At 41.8% G+C, this 22,567-nt stretch overlaps 3 protein-coding genes across 11 annotated transcripts in view; 1 reads left to right on the top strand and 2 right to left on the bottom strand.

Moving 5' to 3' along the window:
- MYO1E (myosin IE) overlaps positions 1-3,863 on the top strand; it is a 76,624-nt gene extending 72,761 nt beyond the window's left edge. For 2 of the 3 annotated variants that reach the window (XM_005487826.4, XM_026793924.2), the window contains exons 27-28: positions 2,145-2,314; positions 2,794-3,863. In XM_005487826.4, coding sequence (XP_005487883.2) covers positions 2,145-2,314; positions 2,794-2,870 — 247 coding nt within the window. In that variant the 3' untranslated portion in view covers positions 2,871-3,863. Of the gene's footprint in view, positions 1-1,551; positions 1,690-2,144; positions 2,315-2,793 lie in introns of those variants that run through there. The other variant, XM_026793925.2, reaches the window with a different exon arrangement.
- On the bottom strand, positions 101-10,486 carry CCNB2 (cyclin B2). The gene is made up of 9 exons (XM_074549451.1): positions 10,326-10,486; positions 9,004-9,132; positions 8,799-8,924; positions 8,236-8,406; positions 8,001-8,159; positions 7,444-7,680; positions 6,506-6,646; positions 5,857-5,967; positions 101-5,542 (listed from the first exon to the last, which is right to left on the bottom strand). The coding sequence occupies exons 1-9, from the start codon at positions 10,452-10,454 to the stop codon at positions 5,441-5,443; spliced, it is 1,305 nt and encodes a 434-aa protein (XP_074405552.1). The 5' UTR covers positions 10,455-10,486; the 3' UTR covers positions 101-5,440.
- A 487-nt stretch (positions 10,487-10,973) lies between these two features.
- RNF111 (ring finger protein 111) overlaps positions 10,974-22,567 on the bottom strand; it is a 44,476-nt gene continuing 32,882 nt past the window's right edge. For 2 of the 7 annotated variants that reach the window (XM_074549434.1, XM_074549435.1), the window contains 4 exons: positions 16,379-16,471; positions 15,376-15,471; positions 14,440-14,567; positions 10,974-13,927 (listed from right to left, as the gene is read on the bottom strand). In XM_074549434.1, the coding sequence (XP_074405535.1) occupies positions 13,810-13,927; positions 14,440-14,567; positions 15,376-15,471; positions 16,379-16,471 (435 nt within the window). In that variant the 3' untranslated portion in view covers positions 10,974-13,809. The remainder of the gene's footprint in view (positions 13,928-14,439; positions 14,568-15,375; positions 15,472-16,378; positions 16,472-22,567) is intronic. The other 5 variants (XM_074549437.1, XM_074549433.1, XM_074549436.1 and 2 more) reach the window with 5 other exon arrangements.

Genomic DNA, 22,567 nt, shown 5'->3' with positions numbered 1-22,567 from the left:
TTTGCTGATGACTCCCGTGATCTGCATGAAGGGGGGTTCTTTGAGCCAGCAAAAGTACATTTATTTGTAACCATATCAAGAGCAACTTTTTGTGCCAGCAGCCCTGTCTCAGCTGTCAGTCAGCAGAGAAGCTCCTGGGCAGGAGGAGTGTTTATTGTTTATTTATTGCTCTGCACTAAATTACCCTGTTGGCCTAAGCATTATTCTGCTGTGTTGTCCACCAAGGCTGATTATTAAGTAGATTAGTTACAATGTAAGTGAGCATTACAGACCTCACAGTTATCAAACAGTAACATAATGTGCACAGTTGATAGATTTTGAGAGTCAGAAGTGCACCCAAGGGTTCCCAAGGAGAAGCTTTCCAGTTCCTAAACACAGAGCCCTCAAGCAGGGTCAGGCATGTCCAGAGGTCTGTGCAGTTGTACTAAATGCAGTCATTTTACCCCACTGTGCCAAGGGTCAGCCATAAGATATTTCAGGCATATTTAGAGCTTTTCTTTGTTAATCTTCAAATAAGAAAGAAATCAGAAAGAAATAGCCACTGCTACTTATTTTACCACTTTCAAACTCATCAGCACATGCTAACAGACAGATCTCCATCTTGTAATAACTTCCATGGCTTTTAGTGATGAAAGGTTCTTGTCACATGTCAGCTTCTTCCTTAACTCTGTTACTAATGTTAGACTTTACTTGGTCTTGAGACTACAGTTCATGTAACAACAAAACCACATCAGCCACAGGATAAAAGCAAAACCCAACATGCCAGCTGTTCTGCAGCAGTGACAAACCCAAGTACTCCTAGGAAAGTGACATTCCCAAGGCTGTCTGCCTGAGCATGATGAGCTCCTTTATTAATTCCCTGAAAAGAAACAATATAACTCTATTCAGCAGCGGATTTCAGACACAGTTCCTTTGCAAAAGGAAGCTGTGAGCTGGAAGAGGTGTGACTTTAGTATTTCAAAACCAGTGATATATAAGTAGATGCAATTTTTAAGGAGTAGAATTGGGTTTATTTTTAGCAAAGCTGTAAGAAGGGTACAGTGATACTAACAATCCAGTGCAGGACCAGGATTAAAATCAGCAGGCTGCCCCCTGCAGCAAAACATCTCATTCAAGATAGTGGAGTTCTACCACAGCTGCACAAAAGCTGAGCTATTTTCCACTGTGCTGAATTCTTTAATTTCTGTACCTAGGTCTAGGTCTCCACAGTGTTTCCTATCCTGAGCAAAGGCAGTAAGTAGATGCTGAAGAACAGGAGAAAAATTTCTCCCCTCATAGATACACTGAGAACTGAAGTGCTGTTATAATCCATACTTATCTTATTTTCTGGTACAGATCACTACAAAGTTAGGATCAGAGCTTTATTGACAAAATTAAGCCTAGGACTTCATGTAAGTAACTGTAACCCTGTCCTGCAAAAGCCATGTTACATTATCATGGCATTACTGACATGATCACAGTTCATTCTCCTCCACATCATTCCATTTTTAGTCATTCATATTATTAATTTTAAACTGACATACTGAGTCTAATACCTGTTCTCTCTTCCAGCCTTTATTAGCTGATGAGCTGGCAAAAGGCATTTCTTCCCTCTTTCCCTTTCCTAATCTTTGGAGTGGTCACAGCTGTGACAGTTTGTGCAGCATTTTCCCTGCTGCTTCAGAGTTGGCTATAACAGAACAAGTCCATAGATGGCCCTGGAAGCTGAGGGAACTTAAAAGAGATGCAAGTGTCTGTTACAGCTTAGTCACAAGAATGGTAAAGTAGCAAGCCTGTGAGCTAGAACTTTGTTTTTGATACTGAGAAGTGAATCACTGGTGACACTGGGGCAAGGGGAGAGACACAGCCTGAGCTGTGCAGATACCAAGATATGCATGAACTGCATGCACACATTTGCTTCCATTTCAGCTGGGGCACTAAATGTCTTCTAGGCATTGGAACTGCTGTTGGGAACTCATCCATTTCCATAGGAAAGAAACGGCAACTCTGTCCCTTTCACAGGGAAGTCTCGCACCTCTATTTTTAATTGTAGTGACATTCGAGAAAATGCATTTTCCCTTTGTGTGCCATTGTTTGCAATGAATGCATTGAGAGGGGTTGCTGGGGCTGGGGCTGGGGTCTCACAGCCCTGCTGTGTGTGGCAGGGTCCGCAGGCAGACGTCGAGCCGCCCGCCGCCCGCCGGGGGCCGGCCCAAGCCGCAGCCCAAGCCCAAGCCGCAGGTGCCGCAGTGCCGCGCGCTCTACGCCTACGACGCGCAGGACACCGACGAGCTCAGCTTCAACGCCAACGACGTCATCGACATCCTCAAGGAAGGTACGGACACACTGGGCTGTGGGCACAGGGAGCTGGGACAGGACTTCCTGAGCCACCCCTCTTCATCTTCTCTTGTGGGGTGTGCAAATTTCCATACTGGCCCAGGGGGCAGAGAAGCCTCCACCCCAGTCCAACCTCTTCACTCAACAGGATGTCACACAGACCAGGGAGCTGTCACTGGGTACTGCAGAGCTGCTCACGTAGCGAGACACTAATTCTGGCTCTAGAGGAAAATTAGCCTAAGTCACAGCTGTAGCACAAGAAGCAAAATGTAATAAACTGGTTCCAACTCTGGGTCTCCAAAGCACCCTCCTCAAGGCAAAATGATGTGGCCAAAAGATGAACACACTCCAAAAATCCTGTCCCCTCATTCGTTCCCAGAAAGGCTCTCACTAAGTGGGCACAGCTTTGCAAGGTTGCCCCAAGTACACAGAAATGCTTCCAGAGCCTCACTCCTTACCTTGCTGTCCTTGTTACAGATCCTTCTGGCTGGTGGACAGGAAGACTACGAGGGAAACAAGGACTGTTTCCCAACAATTATGTCACCAAGATTTAAAAGACTGTCAGAGAAAACTGGCGTGAAGGTACCAGTGGTTGAAGATGTTTCCCCTGCCTTCAGGACACTGTTCTTCCAAGGTCTGCCTTCTCAGCAGTATTTTCACCAGTAAATTGTGTATGAGCAGGAAGAGTTTCCCACAGTACAGACTTTGATTTTTGTCTCAGCACCATACTGCAATGAACTGACCAATTATTTATTATATTTAAAACCTGGTTTAAACACCTAGAAGAATGCTCAGACCTACCATCTTCCTCAAACAGGTGCTTTACAGTCTGGAACCAGGGACTTCTAAAGGGGTGTATTTATTAAGTGCCTTCAGCTCAATATCAGTAACCTTTTTAATTATCTGCTGAAGATAATGTTGAATGCACATTTCCTCTAATGCAGATCATTCTGGGGAACATGTTAATAAGTATGCTGCTACATGTCAAAAAGATTTAGGCTCATTTGGGGTATTACCATCTGAAAAACTACTGTGATGGGCTATTTAATTCTGTACAGAGATGTAATGGAACTGGTTTGTGTTTGCAGGTGTGTTAGGGACTCCAACAGGCACTGTAAGACTTTAAAACAGAAAACCACATAGTACTGTATGATAAACAATGTTGCCTTCTTCAAGATTTATATTATAATATGGCTGGCCCATGTTGGATTTATGTTTAATACTCTACCTGTTATAGGAAGTGTCTTTATGCAGAGCTGTACATTTACAGAAATAGTTATATACTGTATATAAAAACTGGTTATGATAGAAACATGTATAAATGTATAATGCAGTAGTCCACTGTTCTTATGAGGTAGTACTGCTAGAATTTTTATGCCAGGTACTTACAGATATGCACTACTCCTTCTCCTTTTAAATAGCAAAAGCACAGGTCTTACTGCCCAAGTCTGATTGCCTCCCCCAGAGTGGCTGTTGCTTGCCCTGCAGTTCTGAGAATTCCTGCTTTGCCTTTTGATCCTCCATAAAATAAAACACAGGATGATCAACAGGTTTGTTCTCTGTGAAGTTTGTTCTCACATATACAAACAGATCCCTTGACAACAATGGCTTCAGCATTTTACTGCACTGACTTCTAAAGAAATAATCCCTTTCTTCACTCCAAACCAAATTACTTTCCCCGTGCCCAACTGCAGTGACATGCATTTCATTCTCTCATTTAAGAGCAGTTAAAAAAGCCCTGCAGATGCTGGTATTAAAAGTTGCATAAGCTTTAAATACAGCTAAAAATCTTGAATCACTCCCTCCCAAAGCATTGCCTACATCTAACTTAGGTACACAAACTCCATCTTCTACAGCAGCTGTTTCTGGCAGCCAGAAACGAGGACCTCACTCCAAGGCAGGAATAATACCCACACAAGGAATGAGGCACATTTTTCAGCAGACAGTTTGCAGCAAGTGCTAGGCTTACTTATCCCAGGGGAGAGAAAGATCTCCTGCTTGAGGAGAGAAAATTTTAACATCCTCCCACAGGAGAGCACTGAGAGGTCTAGGGCAATTCTGTAGTGTTGGGATCTTGCCTTCTACATCAGAGCCAGGCACACTCATGAAGAGATGCTGGAAGGGAGGTACTGAGTTCCATAACCTGGGTACTATCAAAAGGTCTGCTTTAACGGTACTTGTACAAGATTATTTTAACAAATAGACATACATGAGGCATTGGGGCAGAAAAGTTGCATTACTTATATGCTTGTATTCCCTGGGCATACAAAAAGATGCTGACACTTAGATTAGAACCACAGACAAAAGCAAGCAAAGTGCCAAGGAAGTGACAAGAACTGCCTTGTGCTGGGTTTGACTCTATGTTCCCAGGTACAGAGGCTTATTGGAGAAGCAGGGGGAAGAAGATGTGGGCAAGCAAACAGATAATGAAAAACCTAAGAGGGTTCTTGTCAGGAAGTGGAGGTGTCAAGGGTGAGCTGCTTTCAAAAGATGTCATGGCCACAATTCCACATCTGTATTCCCTGCACAGCTGTTAGCATTACAGGAGACTTTCAGTTCTTCTACCTTCACTCCCTTTGTTAAGCACACAGAGAAACACAAAGATTTACAAGGGCAATACCTGTTAAAGATAGCCTACATCTTTCCCCACACTTGAAGATGGCTAACTCCAAAAAAAAAAAAAAAATTCCAGTATACTTTCTTGAAATAAGACACTGAAGTACATATTTAGTGTTCTTTAAGGTACAACAAAAAAACCTGTCTGCCTCCTCTATCTTAAGAGTGAAATAAGTTAATAAATATAGTGCAATATATAAAGCTTGGAGATGCTCTCTGGAAACAATCACAGAGAATAATCAAGCCCATTTAACTGCAAGTTGTAACAATCACCTATTTAGTCAAATGTCCCACTTGGACATTAGATTTCAATATGTAGGTTGTACCTTAAAGAGTCACACTCAATATTTAAAAGAAAGGAGTTTTATTTTTAGGTAGAAAGCTGTATTACAAAGCAAATTAAAACGCCACCTTCAGTGTGAGTCAGAAGTGTCTGTGGGAGCTGGAATGCTATGTACAAAAGCAGGAAACAAAGTGCAAACCCCATCAGCCCTGGCTGCCCAGGGCTTCACAGCAGCGATGCAGCCAGATCCTTGATGATCTCACTGTTCAGCTGAGGGATGGTGCTGATGGTCAGTAGTTTGCTGCTTGCATACTTGTTCTTGATTGCCTGCAGAGAACAGATACACAAAAGTTTCATGCATACACCATTGATACTCAGGCAGGTAATTTTGGGGCAGCTTGCCTGTCTGCTTGAAAAACAAGCAAACAAACAAGGCTGGCACTGAACCATTTTGCAAAGCAACAAGAGCACAATTTGTCTAAAAGGTGCTGCTGTTAACATTAATGCAAAAGCCTCTTCTAGGCTTGTCAGAGCAGCTTATGCTTTAAGATAACATACAGAGTATTTACCTAAGGAGCTACCATATGCAGCAAAGATAATTTTGATAACATTAGAGAAAGGATTTAAGTAGTTATACTTACAGTGTATTTTGTTAACTTCTCATTCACTTTGACTACATTCTTGGCCATATGTTTCATGGTCATCACAAGGCTGTCTTCTGCATAGCCAGTGTAGTACTGCTGCTTTGTACCCTGCAGCAAAATGGTCACAAACTTGAGATTTGTGAGGGAGGAATTGCTGCTTGAGGCACAATCACTTCAGGCAGCAAACACCCCAAGCTCACAGCTGAGCCTCAAGTGCTGGAAACTAGCTGTCAGTTAAAATGACAGATCCAGAGGCATCTGATGGGCAGAAGTCTGTACACATCAGTTTCACAGACCATGCTTTTAGACTGAGCACAGGATAAAAAAGCAACTACCAGCTGAATTACTACTCATGGTCCGTAACTTCATTGTGCTACATGTACTGCAAGAACTATGAAAATCTACTTTTACAGTGTAGCTTCAGTAACTCAAAGCTTTCATGAGAAACCCCTTTTGTACCCCAGTATTCACAGAGAAAGGATTGTGAGTTTTTACTGGTACATTCCTTATTCTACCTGCCACTATGCATCAGGCTGCCCACCCATCATTCCAGCACCAGCACTGTCACCAACTAAACACGATTTTTAAAGTACTTTTTTATTAGCTGGATTCCACAGTGAAGAACAAGTTTGATTAAAGTGCTCACCCATTTGGTATGTCCCAGAACCCTCTGAGACAGGCACAGGGCAGCAGCTGCAATCTCTGAGGGCCGGTGGTGCACCATGTCATAGTCTACCAGGGTCAGCTCCATCAGGTACTTTGCCAGAGTGTGTTGCTTGGCATCGGCCTAGCAGGGTGAGAGCTCGTTAATCCACAGTTTCACTTCACGTTAGCATTATCACTAGAATTGCTTATTGTGTTCAAAGAACAAAACAAAAATAGCAAAATCTTTAGTACAGTTTAGGGACCATCCTTTTAACAGACATTCCTCTCAAAATCAAGACCAGCAGCCATTTGGAATTTAGACACAAAGTCAAGAGAGGAATTATAACAGAAATCTGCAGTATCAGGTACAGCTGTGCCCAATTAGGGACACTAATGCTCCTCTGTAAAGCAGACTAGGGAGGGGAGGTGTAAAATGACTTAGGGAGAAACTTATTTGAGTTACCCAGTGGTCTGCTGAGGTAACTGAAACCCACCTCAAGTGCAGACAGTCACTTGAATATAATTACTGAGGTGGAGAAAGAAAAGGGGTGGGTCAAAGAGAAAGCTTATCTTTTGATTCTTAAATAACACAATATTTACAACCAGAAGTTACAAAGAACTGCAACACTACTAGTGTTTTACTAATAAGTACCCAGATCACCAGGATTAAAAAGATTAAAAGCAAGGCTTCTTAGTTTAACAGTAAAATTACTGCCACTAAGGCTGAACACGGGCATCAGTGAATAGAAATGTGAAATACTACTGGCTGCCACAGTGACATTGCCGTGTTAGGCCACACGGTGGAGTTTCTGAGCTGAGCATTGCTTCATCCAGCATTTAAGCTGGAGGAGGAAAGGTCACATGATAAAAACACCAGAAGCGATCCTTATAGGCTTTACCAATAGAGGGAAGTGCTGGATAATGAGTAAAAGTACCCACCTCCCCAGCTTTTGATGCTCTTCTTAAGAAGTGAATTGGAAGAGGTCTCCCCAGGTCAAAGTTTAATTCTTTAAGAATAATCATTTCCATTTCTCTAATTTCATTACTGGTGTAGGAATTGTCAGTAATATAAACAAAGTCTGCTACATCAGGAGACAAGATCTCTTCATATTTTGAAGCTACAAGCATCGCTGTTACGCCCACCAGCTGAAGCTTCTTGCGAGGTACTGGATGATTCTGCAACACAGACATTCAAAATGCAGGCCTTGAAGTGTCAAACTCTAGATAATCAGATTCATATTTATCAGTTTAGAATGATGAATGAGGTTGTCACTCTAGGCAAAGGTGTCTGTATAGGCTCAAAGAAGGCAGCAGCCTGAGTTAAGGTGCTGCACTGTCACAGCTGTTGAGCTGAGCAGATGCTGCTGATCGTGTGATTTCTAAAGACAGAGCAGATGCTGCTGATCGTGTGATTTCTAAAGACAAGTTAAATCCTGAACTCCTTGACAACCATAGCAAGTGAGCAATTCCCGAGCATGGCCTGGGGGAGATCTCACCTGCAGGAAGCGATCCATGATGGCCACACACATGTAGAGGGTCTCCTGCAGGAGGCGGAACCTCGAGTGCACCTGCACGAGCCAGTCCACCAGGATGGCGCGCATGCGCCCGTTGATCGTCCTCCCGTCCAGGTAGTGCGGACGGACGGACTGCTGCAGCTGGGGGGACAGACAGGGGGTGGGTGAGCAGCCAGGCAACCCCCCGAGACACCAGGGCAGCCCTGGGGCACCCTACCTCGAGCTCCCTCAGGTACAGGTAGATGTCTTTCACGTAGTCACTACACAGCTGGGGGTTCTCAGAGTCCTCTGCATCGATGTCTTGGATGTTGTTGAGCAGCACATCAGAGAAGGCCTGGCACAAATCCTCCTCCTGCATGGACACATCCATAGGGACAGGAGACAGAGCCTAAGGAACAGATCACATCTGTTAACACAGATCCACTGGGTAAGTTTCACTGTTCCTTTGTTTCCATGTTTCACCGGTCACCAACGCAACTTCTTTAGATGGAAGCTTGGGCTCCAGCACAGCAAGTTCCCACTGATATACCACAAACACAGAATCCCAACATCTTCCAGTAATTGCCAGCTAAAGCAGAAACTTCATCCAGTACTTCAGCAGCTCATGCTGCCGCTTGAACATCATGCATTATGCTTAACTACAACATGCATTAAACCAAAACCTCGGTACAGAGACTGTTTCTTCAGCAGGAGAACGAGATAGAGCCACAGATAAAACTATTGTGAAGGTAGAGCTCAAAGTTGCAAATCAAATTAAAGAACAGTATCATCAGTTCCTACCTTTGGAACATCAGTTTCTTTGTTTGCTTCATTTACAGCAGCTGGAGCTTTAGGCAGTACAGTTCCATTTGTCACCTTGCTAGATGCTTTCACAGGCTTTGTAGATGCTTTGAGGCATTCTGTTTTCTGTAGAGAAAACATTTATTATTAGTACAGGGCAGCAATCCAACTTCTCCCTGTGTAGAGATTTCAAATGTTCCTTTACCTTAGATATGTGTGTTCCTCTTGTTGCAAACTTATTTCCTATTTCCTCCAAAGCAGACCTTTTGCCAGTCACTTGAGTTTTTGCTTTACTTCTAAGGTCAGGCACAGCATTCTCCGTCCCTCTAGCGATCTAAAATGATAAAATTGCAGAAGTTTAAGACTCAGAGACCAACAACTTTCCAATGCCTGACTCCATTACAGACTTACCACCACTGTACCAACTATGCATTACTCAACCAGCTTTTACTTCTTAGTCACATATATACATATATTTAGAGGAAGAAGTCTCCTCTCTAGGTTCAGAGCACTGTGCTTCTAAACGGTGCTGTAAAAGTAGGCAATGCACCCTATCTCAAACTTTTTAAGGTCAGAGTGCTCACCTGCAGTTAAAAGCTCTCGCACTTGCACACTTTGTAACTCTGGTAGCGCCCCCCAGGGGATGCATAAAGCAAATTCCTGGTTAAACATATAGCGTATGAATTGAAAAGCTGTGCTGCACACGCAAAAACTAATATTCTTTGTTATGGACAGCAATTAAACCACCAGGCTTCAGTTTTTTTCGTGGAGTTCACTTTAACCCATTAGACAATCGCGACAGAAGCGAGGCTCCTGCAGTCCCTGCCTACGCCTCCCCCTAGGGCAGCTTTAGCTTTTTCCCACTCCCACGTTCCCCGCTGCTCTGCGGGGGAGGCGCTGGCGGCCAAGGCCAGCCCGAGGCGGGGGCAGCGCCCGCGCTGCAGGAATGGGATCCCCTCCCAGCGCTGGGCCGCAGTTCGGCCCGGCCGCCGCCCCACCCGCCGAGGTACGGGGGGCCCGGTTAGCCTGAGGGCCGCTCCCGGACCCCCATCGGCCTGAGAGCCGCCCCCGCACCCCCAACGGCCTGAGGGCCGCTCCCCAACCCCCATCGGCCTGAGAGCCGCCCCCGGACCCCCGCCGGCCTGAGGGCCGCTCCTCAACCCCCGCCGGCCTGAGAGCCGCCCCCGGACCCCCGCCGGCCTGAGAGCCGCCCCCGGACCCCCGCCGGCCTGAGGGCCGCCCCCGGACCCCCGCCGGCCTGAGGGCCGCCCCCGGACCCCCGCCGGCCTGAGGGCCGCCCCCGGACCCCCGCCGGCCTGAGGGCCGCCCCCGGACCCCCGCCGGCCTGAGGGCCGCCCCCGGACCCCCGCCGGCCAGGCTGCGGCCCCCGCGCCACCTGAGGGCAAACACCGGCGGGGCCCTCGGCCACCGGCGGCCGCTCTCTCGCCCACCGCCCCCCCACTCCTCGCCCCGGCTGCTCCTCTGTCGCCCCCGCGGCCCACCCGCCGCCCTCACAGGGGTACTCACAGGGGCACGGCGTGTCACCTGCAGCGCCATGGACACGGACACAGGGGGGCCACTGTCGCCGCTCCGCACACAACCTTTCCGCTCTCCAGCTAAACCGGTGGCCGCTGCCGCACGCTGCCGCGGCTCCATTTAAACACTGTCCTGCCCTACTATTGGACAACTTCGTACAATGCACGCGTCCGATTGGTCCGTCTGCACAGGCCCCGCCCCAGCAGGAAAGGGCTGCAGCGGCTTCCGGTGCGGAGGGCACAGCGGCTCCCTCAGGGGCCGGCGGGGTTTAACCTGAACCGCACCGGTACCGGCACCGGCACCGCGCCCGAACGGCCCCAAACGCCTCCCCGCGGGCGCTCCCCGCTCGCGACAGGCAGCCGAAGGTTCAATAACGAGTCCCGAGATTCAGGAACTTCAACGTTGTCTAAACCAACAGAAAAGTTTACTTGCAATTCTCCAGAATTGCACTCTTAAAATAAGCACTGAATTCCAAGGTTCCCATTTAGCAGGATAATTAACTTCAGCTGAACGCTGATCCTTCACTAACAGTTTCTTCTTAGGCAGTACCTGCAGTAAAATACGTGTAAACGAAAATGTTTACGGATCAAGACTTCAAGAGCAAGACAAGGGAAGGGGGAAAAAATTGCAAAAGAAACAGTTTTTGAATGATACCAGTCTAACATTTTATTTATTGCATACAAAAGGATTTCTTTTGACAATGGAATTTTATATGAAAAGTAATTTGATGCATACTGTTGAGAATCTTATCTTTAAAGATGCTGCAGAAAACTTAAGGCAATGCATCTAAGCATATAAAGCACAGTAAGTGGTGGAAATTTTCAAAATGAGACGCCTATTCCTTTTCCTTCCCTTAAACTATGGTTAAGTCACAACCTTCTGGAACAGAATTAAGCTGCAGCTTTTTAGCCCCTGCAATAGCATTAAGATCAGAACACTGTGATTCCTGACAAATACCTAAGTGTTCAGCATCACATTACAACGTTATGCATACATTTAAAAGCAAGACAGTATCAGTAGCTATTATATAACAAATCAATTCATGGATCACTAAAATACCTCTAGTACCAGGCACTCAAATTAGACCCATAAAATATTTCTTTAAAAAGAAAAAAAAATCCCCCCAAATCTGTGCTTCTCTGTCCTGTAAGGAAGCCAAAATAGATTCTATCACACACCCTGGGTCTCAGTAACTTCAGCGGCCCTGGGGTTTTTTCCCATATCTCTCAAGTACCTTCTTGGAAACTTTTAGAAATGAGTATCATCAGTCTTGAAGCATTAGTGGTCAATTAACTTCTTTTCAACAGTCACTAGAAAACACAATGTGTCTGTTCAGTCCTTCCAGTTACTTTTATTCATTCTTAGCAGTGAACAGATTAATGCAGCTTCAACTTTGCAGTCACTTTCAGTTTCCTACAGCCAGAATGTTCAAGAAGCTTTAGCATAAACCCGAGTCACGTTTTGAAGCAGTTCAATCTGTTGCCTCTCTCCCATATCCCCCATCATACAAGCGCAAAGTGGTTTTAAGTTCCGTTTCAGCAATGCCATTAAGCTTGAGCAGGTCCATTTATCACACATGCTGGAATAAAATTTCTCTGTTTAAAGCCTCAGTGCCAGAGGTGTGAAGTTTGTTGCCAGCAATAGACACTGTACTTGCAAATGCTACTACTAACAGGTAAAAAAAAAAATCAAATAAAAGGGAAGCAGCTTTAACCATACAGAAACAGGCATCAAATTCGATAAGGTAATATTCATAAATGGATTTTTAGTGTAAACATAAGAATTTATCTTCTAGGTTTACTGTAAACCGTTTTACACGTAATCTGATCATGAGAGACAAAGACAAGGAACTGAAAGTATTTATTATTCAATCCACTTACAAAGCAGGTGGCTTAATGCAAGCTAATTGGCATGTTCATATATGATCCCCAAGGAACATCTTTTTCCAAAGTGACAGTAATGCTGTCTCAATGTTTTTGCACATTTGCACTTTGCAATGTTGAGCACATTTAAATAAACTATAATCTATTAGATGTGAAAGAATGTTGATGAGCAACTGGAATCCTGATATGGACTAAAACCTCCTTCAAAGGCAAAATGTTAGTACATTATAACTTAATTCTATATACTATATTATGCAGCAAATCTTAACTATAGAAAAGATTTCAATCAGTGATGGACTGTTGGTAATTTATAAAGAGGGAATCTATGATCAAGGCAAAAACTAGGGAACCACATAATTTGTGTTTCAGTTTCTACAGGAATTTTACAGGCTTTCAACTTACTAATGAAAAATAAAAACAAGAGACAAGTGGATTTAGCTAACTTTATTAACTTTCAATCTAATAAAAATCCCAAGACAAGCCTGGAATCCTTAGAAATTCTATGAATTCACGTATATAAACCCAAACAAAAACCCTGCAGCTTTAAGTCCTTATTGAATGGTTTTATATTTTAAAAAAACACAAACCAACAAAACCCAAACAAATAAACAAAAACATAGCAAAAAAAAAAATTCCCAAAAAAACCAACCCTCAATGTGCGCAGATACTTCAACTTAAGTTAGCAGAAGACCAAACAGATTCTAAGCTCTTTTTCCATATCCCTAATAACTCATTCAGTCTGCAAGTATCTACAATCCAGCTAACTGAAATCAACATTTAGTGTTCACTAAGAGCTGTTTCACAGCAGCATATATTTAAGTTAGGGATTCAAATTTCTAGACATAGAAGAAAATGATAAATACAATCTGAACAGCAGTCTAAATGTTTAATATTGACATTCAAATATATCTGCATTGTGCTGAAATTTTTAAAACGAACACAAAAATCTGATCAGACAAAAACTCTGGTGATGAGTATGCTATATGTATCAGTCAAACTGAATATAATTCATATTCTGTTCCCAGTATTAAGGATGTTATTTGACTCATAACTGATCTTGTAAATATACAGCAGCCATTTTTTCCTAATTAAGGAATGTCTCAATACATAATATTATCCTTTTCTAGATGATCTTTATACATTTCAACTAAAATATATATGATCGATTAAATTAAGGAATTCAAGGTTAGTAATGAGTGAAATCATACTTTCAAAGCTTGATACTACATAAAACAAACCAAAAAAGAGACCACACAATTCTACTTACTAAAGCAGCTAATCTCGCCTGCAAGTCTGGGGTCACAAAGCCCATAATATGTGCAAACAAATGCAATACAAGGAACCATGCAAAAATACAGTAATGAATTTAAAGAAAAAAATGTAAAACAAAACAAATTTATAAATACACTGAAACTCAACTGTCTTCTACATAAACTGTAGGTCTAGCATTAGTTGTACCATATAGCAGAGCCAGCACTCTGGGTTCAATGCTTCCAAATCTGCGCAGGTAAGTCATGCCATCTTTGGTTGACTGCAGTACCAGCAAGGATGAGAGGGAGTGACAAGGAGGACAAGAGTTCTGGAAAGCAGTGTCAACTTTCACTAGGCAGCTGAGCCTCAATGTCCACTCTGCAAATGGGGCACTTCTTGTTAGTAATCAACCACTGATCTACACATACTTGGTGGAAAAGGTGCATACAGGGAAGGCGCCTGTCATCAGAACACAAAAACATCAGTGTTAATAAAGCATTTCCATATCAACACCCCATTGGGAAAAAAAACAGTGTGGGCTTTGCTACTGAGGCCTGCTCTGTTTTCCCAGGTTTCATAGCCTTTCCAGTTGCACATGCATTCTGTCTAGTTCCAAAGAAATGGATATGGGCAATGAAGTCAAGCATCAACTGGCTTCTGCCATATTAGCCTCATTTAAACCTGCTGCAGTTTAAGTAGCATTACTCCAGAAACAGTGACAGTCCTGATTAATTCAGGGCATCAGCTTGGGCTCATGTTATAACACAGTCAAACTAAGGAATAACCCACACTCTACCTAATGACAATACAGACTGAACAATGTGCATTTTCAAGTGCAACTTGTTTTATTGTATTAGTTCAATGCAGTAGTAAACTGTAACTGTTAACCTAAGCAGTACTGCAAAGCAGGGCACCAGATTCAAGTATGGTGCCAAAGCCAGAACATTAACATTATATTCAGTGTTATTTACCTGACATCTTCGCCTTCCTCCAATATAGACAAACAGATGGTGCACTTTTCCTCTGTGTCTTCTTCTGTTCCTTCCTCCCCATCTTGTTTGCAGTGCAGTTTCCTCTGTGAGAACCAATCAGTTGTTACCTTGTTAGTAGAGATGACATTATTGACAAACTGAGTAAAATCTGTTTTTGATACATATTCAACACATATTTCTTTGAAAACATTTTTTAATACTTATTAAAATATATTTGAATCAAAATGATCCAGCACTTGGAGCAAAACCCAGGACATTTCAGATTTAACTACTGTTAATTACAAAAGTCTACTGGAACCAGTCCTTTTACTTATTGTCTATGTTTAAATATCTTAATTTCATTCATGTAGAGGCAAACAAAAATCCTTTCAACCTATTTATCAAGTATGAAAAAAGTGTCACGTGGATAGGATTGTATCTTGCCATAGGCTGAACTCTCGATCAGAGACAAACCCAGTTACCAAAACTCTGTACCCCAGTTCAAAACCTCCTGGTGTTCCAGTCTTCCCCATGTGTTCAAAGTAAAGGTTAAATTCATTTATACCAAGCAGGGAAGCACTGCAAAGTGTTTACTGCAAACAAAGCTTTAGTTTGTGAGCTATCACTGAAGTCTGTTATTTGCTATTACCAGCCGTTATTTCACTACTCACAAAGCTACTCATAACTACTGGACAAGTTAATCATATCAAAGCACTCCTGTTTATCACATCACAGTAGCTCTTTATCTAAGGAACTAATTTTAAATTTTCCTTGTGAAACAAGTGGCACTGTAAGCTTTGTTTACAATCCTTGAAATTTCAAGATACAGGAAACATGCCCTCTTTGAAGCTGACATTTCTGCAGGCTTAAACTAACTGTTCACATTACAAGTTCAAACAAATATTACAGACATGGCACAATTTGAGAAATCCTCACCTTTTTGTATTTATGTGGATATGTGCATCTTTCTATAGTTCCCTGTGTTGCTCCACGATTAACATTGCCTAGTCGTTCCTCCAAGTGAATCAGCTCCTAAAAACCATGAAGGAATAAACAGTTTAAAAACTATTCTTTCAACTACATTGAGGAAGTATTAATTTTATTCTAACCCATTTTTAGAATGACAAACTCTTATTTCCCAACTTAATTAACCATGGGCAAAGCCAAAAAGAGTATGTTGTGTGGGAAAAGTGATGGGCTTCTGTAGAAAAACCCACACAACACAGTCTGGTATTTTAAGTTCTAGGGAAATACTACTTTATGACAAAAAAAATGAGAGCATTTGTCAGATAGGAATTGCTATCAGTATGTTCACACATACTTCTGTGTCTAATGAGGAAAAAGGCAATTAAAACATGCTATGTAAATATTTGCTTTCTAACAGTCATTAAGGGTCTGAAGAGGAAAAAATAAAGTTGCTTAAGTTGAAATACAATGACTGATTTATTCTTCTCCAGCAATAAGTTTATTAGAACCATGAGATGTCACTGTAGAGATTTTCAGTGGACTAGGTCATTAACTCTCTGCATCTGATACCTTTTATGTTCTCCTGGCTTTTTTCCTTCATTCCATTTCAATTCCTGCACTATTCAACAGGACAGCACTGTTAGCATGGCCAAGATTCAGCCTCACTTGGAGGATCCTGGCACTCAGAGACAGCCCTGCCTTCTCCCAGAATGTGCTACTCAGTCCTACCAATGGCTGGTGGGCAGAGCAAGATGTCAGGTCACTGCCACCTAACCTGCATTGCCAGGGCACCTTTTCCAACTTTGCAATTTGCTTTTGTTCCACTCTACAATGGTAAGGGCACTCTGTAAGTAAAGGATATTTTCTTTATGATTATTTTCCATCTATGTACAGAACTAGCTCTATCATACACCCTCCCCATATTCCCTCATGACACATTTTGACATATATCTAGTTTTATTCTATTACAAACCTCAAAATTGCCCCTGAAAGGGCCTCTGAATGATGTTCCATCCAATCCCGATGAAATGTAACGGATGTGAGGGTAGCCCGCCATGTCTGGTACCTATTCAAACAGCAGATGTTAAGTTAAACCTATTCAGAACAGTTTCACTATTTTACTGTTCACTTTGTAAAGTTTAAGTTCCTTTTGCTTTCATTGAATCACTTTTTACACTCCTCAGCCTGAGCATACAATTCCAACTGACAGCACAGCACAAACACCACTCTGACACAGCTAAACATAACCAGAAGCAGCACAGAAGTGAGACTAAGTCCTCTCCTGGAATCTCTCCACATCCACATTACAATTCTCAAGTCTCAAAATCTCAGCCTACATTATATAAGCCACCATAAATATCCACCTATTCTTGTAAACAGAGCACCTAACAGCTACACATGAAGTTATGAAAAGGACTCGCTACAGATTCTCAAATATAAGCTTTTGGTACCACAGAAACAAGGCTAAAAAACTCAGTCTGGGAAAAGCAGCAGACACTCTTATCTGACTCAAAAGAACTGAACATCTTCAAACACACTTTAAATTTAGAGGCCTATAAAAACTAACACTCAAAACTCACATCTGAAGTCAGTTAACTCTACATACACTCTACAGCCAAGCATCCACTAAACTCCTTGCACAGTAACAGACAGAAGCAGTGAACAAAGCCCAGTGCTGTATCCCACGGGCCCTTCAAGCACCAGCACCTTCACAGAGCAAAACTGAAGGATAATTTCTATAGCAGGGACCATCTGCACTGCAGGGCTGCTGCATTCCTTTTTTACCCCAGCAAGATGAGTGAATAATGGCATTGACTTTTTGTCAGGAACATTCCAATAGCAATCTTTAATGGATAGGCAAAAAAAATCCAAAATTATCAGCAAGATGAGGTTTACTTCAGCCCATAGCACACCAACAGGAAGACTGTAAGCAGCAATTCACTTGGAAATACTTGAGTACCATCTTCCTTTCTGTGCTATCAGCTGATAATGTCCCTGCTGTTGTATGTGACAGTTCTACATTCATGTCATGAGGCTGTTCACTAAACTGATACCCCAGATACTATTCACGAAGTCACATATTCACATGTTGCTCTTCTTTCCATCAAACACTTCCAAGTTCAACATACATAAAAGTGTAAAACTCAATGAATGCATTGTGGAAAAGCACAGACCTAGACAAAGCTACCCACATCAAAAAAGAGACCAATAAGCTGCCTTGCTACAGTTTCCAAAGCCAGTCTTGTAACTAAAAGCTGACAGGGATAGGCAAGATTCCTCTGCCCTAAATAATTTTTTTCCAGAAAAGAAAGGCAGAATCTTATTATTTTAAAGCAGTTTACATGGTACTTGTTAAATGACAATGTAGTGCCAACATCTGCCACACTATTGATCTTAAATTTTAACAAGCAAGAGTAATAGAAACTGAAGGTGCATATCAAACCCCTTTATGTAAGTAATATCTGTTGGTATCATAGGTCTTACTGTTTGACAATATAAACTGTAGCTGTAACTAAGGAATTTTGGGGGAGCAGATTAAAAACATGCCGATTTGTAAGAAATCTGTCTCAAATAATCACTGATTTATGATTCATTCTGCATTTAAGCATGTAATTCTACTTCAGCTTCCAATTACAGAAGAGGCATTTAAAGAACTGGGTCATTCACTCTCACTATGAACATACTTATTGTGCCAGGTTTCACAAGGCACAGATCTGTCTGGCATCATTTGGGAAATCTGATTGTCTATTATAACACTGGCAATCAATGGCCACCACTCAGAGGAAGGGAACTCCTGACAAAAACTAACCTAAGTCTCAGAAATGATATTCAATGCTTGGTGTTTTATTGACCAGGGTTTGAAATCAGTGTTTTGGAAAACAATGCATCTGCTAGTGCAGATACTGCATCATTCCAAGAGGTGCAAAGTCACAGATGTACTGCTGGAATTCCATAAGGACAGTTCCACTGCCTCAGCAGTCAGTTCACCAACTGCAGTGACATGCACCTGGATAGCTCTTCTATGTGGAACAAATTCTGCTACTGGAGACTAAGAAATCTATTAAAATTTACTTTAACAGTACAAAACCAAAAATTGTTCAGAGTACCTACCACAACAAACTGTTGAACTCACGACAATAGAAATGTTGTGTGGGACAATATATCTGCATGCTAATAAATTGGCCTTCATATTATCCTGACAGGGCTGGCATAACACCTCTGCAAAATTACCTGAACATTCATTATGTACAGGCATTTTTATAAAACACCCTGAGAGCACAGCTCACATTTCTGGTCAGGTAAAATGCTACTCTGAAAAAACACCTCTAAGAGCAACAAAAAAACAAAACAAAAAACCCCCAGTTCTTTTACACCTGCAGAATAAGCAGTTTGCTAACACAGGAAGATTTTAACTAAGTACATTTGTGACTACAAGATAAAGATTTGCAAGAGAGAACTATCAATAATACCTAACTAAGAACAGTCATACTAAAATCCCTTTGATAGTTACCACCAAGCTTTAAATGAAAAAAGATTTCAGCTACCTTGAAGAGCTTCACACATAAGCAGAAGTGAGTTTTCACTAAACTTTCATAAAGAATGTAAGAAAAAAGGAAAATGTTAAAGCTAATGAAGAATGAAAGCAGTTAAAGGCAATGCCAGTCTGCACTAAATGTTTGTATATATTCTTTTGGATGCAGTCAAATTAAAATATGTACTTTAAAGCAATATATTCTGGACCTGCAATTCCAGCACAAGTCTGCCAGGAACTGTAGAAGTATCATTTGTTTCTTGTTTTGAACTTTCTATTGATACTGTCCATGACCACAAAAATCTGCAGCAACTACAGTAATTCAAGGCTAAGTCTGAACCATTCACAACACAAACATTCTCAGCAGTTTGAAACATCTGACCTGCAGGGAAGGCTTTCTTTCTTGCTACTCTCTCCTTTAAATATCCTTTATCTTTGTAGGATCTTTCTGCTTTTTCAGTGGAGAGATTCCTGCCCTGCATGGTACTACTAATCCTGTCCAGCCCAGCCTCCATGGCTCACATAAATACAATTCCATATGTATTAGAACAAATTCCCAGTGTGAGCCTTTTCAGTTAACGACCTGCTCAGCTACTGTCAATACACAAGAAGAAGTAAAGCTCATCATTTAATGTCTTAAGCCAAATATAAACAGGGAAACGCTGCATTTTCATAGAAAATCATTGGGTGAAGGAATCCAATGAAGTACCATCTGCTGCACAGATAAAACCCAGTGGTACCTGTGCCTTAGGGGAACATAAAATGAGGGCTCTTCAACAGTGTTTAATCTACAAAAAATCAAAGAACAGTAATTCATGTTTATATTATTAAAAAAAACCTAGAAGCTTTTTCTTAAAAATGCAATTCTTCTTAATGCAGCTAATCAAGGCTATTTCAAACATGAAGTTCATCTTGAACTACTCATACTACATCAAGATACAGCCTTAAGTGTTCAGGTATTACACAGAAACTTGTGGGCTTCTGGTGTACAGAACAGCTGCATCTCTCAGAGCTGCAAGACCTGTATGACTACATTCTGAGCAATACTATTCTGACCAGCACACAACTAACATAATGTGCTGGGATCTAGTGGCTTACACCTCCAAATCCCTAAGGATTTTCACAATTAAGTGTAAAGACAGCCTCAAACACTCTGAATCAATCCACAGGTAAAGGAACAAAACTAAGGCTCTGCAATAGAAGAAAAAGGGAACAGCATATTGAAACTAGATGTGAAACACCTGAGAGAGATTAAGGTACCATAAGAAACTTTAGGTTTGCTTGGGGTTTGTTTTGGTTTTTTTGGGTTTTTTGTTTGTTTTTAATATGATCCAAGGATCTCCCTCAGACCAAGAAGCTGCAGGTTCCCATATAAATTAAGGAGTCCTTTCAAAGCTTGCATCTATTTCAGAGATATTTCTTATACCATACCTAGCAAACTACAAAGTTCAAATAATTCCCCCACCACTCCTCACCCCTAAAATTCACATTCAAAAGGGCAGAAGAAGCTGGAGTGTCTGGTACCCCATACCCCATAATAAATTACAGGAGTTGCCATCCTGCCCACTCTGATGTGGCAAACAGTGCTGGAGCCCCAAGCCAAAAAGCCTTTCATTAACAGTGCCAAAGGAGCAGCCAAAGGAACCCAGAATAAACAGAAACAGAAGTGGCATCTATCAACACTGGTATCAGAGAAGAACAGGAACAAATGAAAAGCCTTTGTGTCCTGCATCATTCTTTTCTAAAGTTCCATTTGTTATGCCATGCACTGATCCTGAGTCTCCCTAAAAATGATCAGTTAGCAGAATTAGTACTTGTGCAGAAGGGTTTTCATTCAACAGCTCTTTCATCAGCACATACATGGCCTTAAAACAGTAACAAAGTCTAAGCCATGGTCACAAAGTAATGATGTTAAATCTAGGAGGGAAGGAGCCTGACCTTTGGATAGATAGGTATGAAGAAAGCTCTTCCTAACTGCTTTTAATCCAGGACTCCTCCTGAAACAACACTTAAACAGGCAGAAGTCTCTTCAATCAAACTAGTAGGAAAGGAGATTTTGTTTCCCCAACCCTCTATTTGGACTGTCAAAGCTGCTGAACACTGATTATCTTCCCCCACATATCTTTATCATTTTGTCTCCCTGAGGATTAAAACTGCAGTCTGCATTCCAGCACTGAGTAGATGAAGATTTGGTTATCTGCATCTAATTAAAGCCAGAAACTGATACAGAGTTAACACAATATCATTAAAGCCCAAACAATCCATTATGTCCTTTACAGTCTGGAAGGGGTTTTAGTACTCCACTGCCAATTGTGCTGCAAGCCATTTCACAAAGTGGATTCAATACTAATGAAATTCTTAGTTGAGTGACTGCATCAGTTACTTTAAAAGACAAATCCCTCTCAAAAAAAGAGAACAGTTTATGATATCTGCATCAAAAAATATGACTCATGAAATCTCTGTTTAGTACCCTCTGTACTTGAAGAAGAAAGCACTCCTTAGAACACCAACAACTTTGCAGAGGGACTGCAATCACAGTTCATCCTCTCCTCCTCCACTCTAAAGTTACAGAGAAAAAAACAGGTGGCAGGTGCAAATAATCTGTTACCTAAAACAGCACTTTTGTTTAAAATCCAGTCAAGTTTGTTGATGAAAAACTTCACTGACTACTTGCTCTCTATTCAAAATAAGTTTTGCTGACAGATCTGCTGTACTCACACATCCATGAGAACAAAACCTGTGACTTTCTTTATTCCCACAGAAGGGGTAGAATCATCAAAAGGCATTTGTGATGCTTTGAACTCATTGTATATATAACTTCTAGCAGAGCTCTAACCTGCCTTCATGTTCTCCTAGTGTGTGAATACATTTTAAATTAGTCAAAGACTCTACACAACTTGAAAGCCACAGTGCTGGGTCTGATCACAGCAAGGCTCAAACCAGATCCCAAGCACTGGAGGAGTTCCTGTGCTGCTCAGAGCAGTCTGTTCTGACCAAACATGCTGGCAGGGCACTGTGTGCAAGGCCTCAAAACACAAACTTCAGTTTCACTCAGCCCCTCAATTACTGTTATCAGGATCAAATGTCCCCACACAAACACTTGCACAAATTTCTGTGGACTTAAAGACCCTCATTTCATCTGCCACTTTTACTAATTACTAACTGCAGTTGCCAAGCAGAGGGGCATAAATCCCTAAAATATTTTATCACACACTCAGGAAATACTTCTGAACATTCCCTATCATAGCTTTCTTCTCTACTGCTAAAAAGATGAAGTGTGGGGTCCCAACTACTTGCTTACACAACATTTTAGCTGTAGGAATACCCCAATTACAATTACAATTAAAATTCTCATCAGACTGTAATATAAGTGTCATCTAAACTCCTGAATTTCTAGAAACTTCACAGTGATAATTAAAGTAAATCCCACAGATTATTTATTACCCCTGATAAAAAGTACAGTTCCCTGAACTATTAGGAGGGAATCTAAAGCAGCTGATGTTGTCTGTTACAGTACAACACATTAAATAAATATGAGAGTGTAAAGCATCTTTTATCCACTTGAAAAAGCAGACACCTAACTGAAGAATGCAGAAAAACTTAATTTGAAGAGATGATGCACAGGAGAAG

The sequence above is a fragment of the Zonotrichia albicollis genome, chromosome 11, assembly GCF_047830755.1.
Source record: "Zonotrichia albicollis isolate bZonAlb1 chromosome 11, bZonAlb1.hap1, whole genome shotgun sequence".
NCBI classification, from domain to species: domain Eukaryota; kingdom Metazoa; phylum Chordata; class Aves; order Passeriformes; family Passerellidae; genus Zonotrichia; species Zonotrichia albicollis.
Note: the sequence above shows the minus strand (reverse complement) of the source record. Positions and strands in the feature narration are given on the sequence as shown.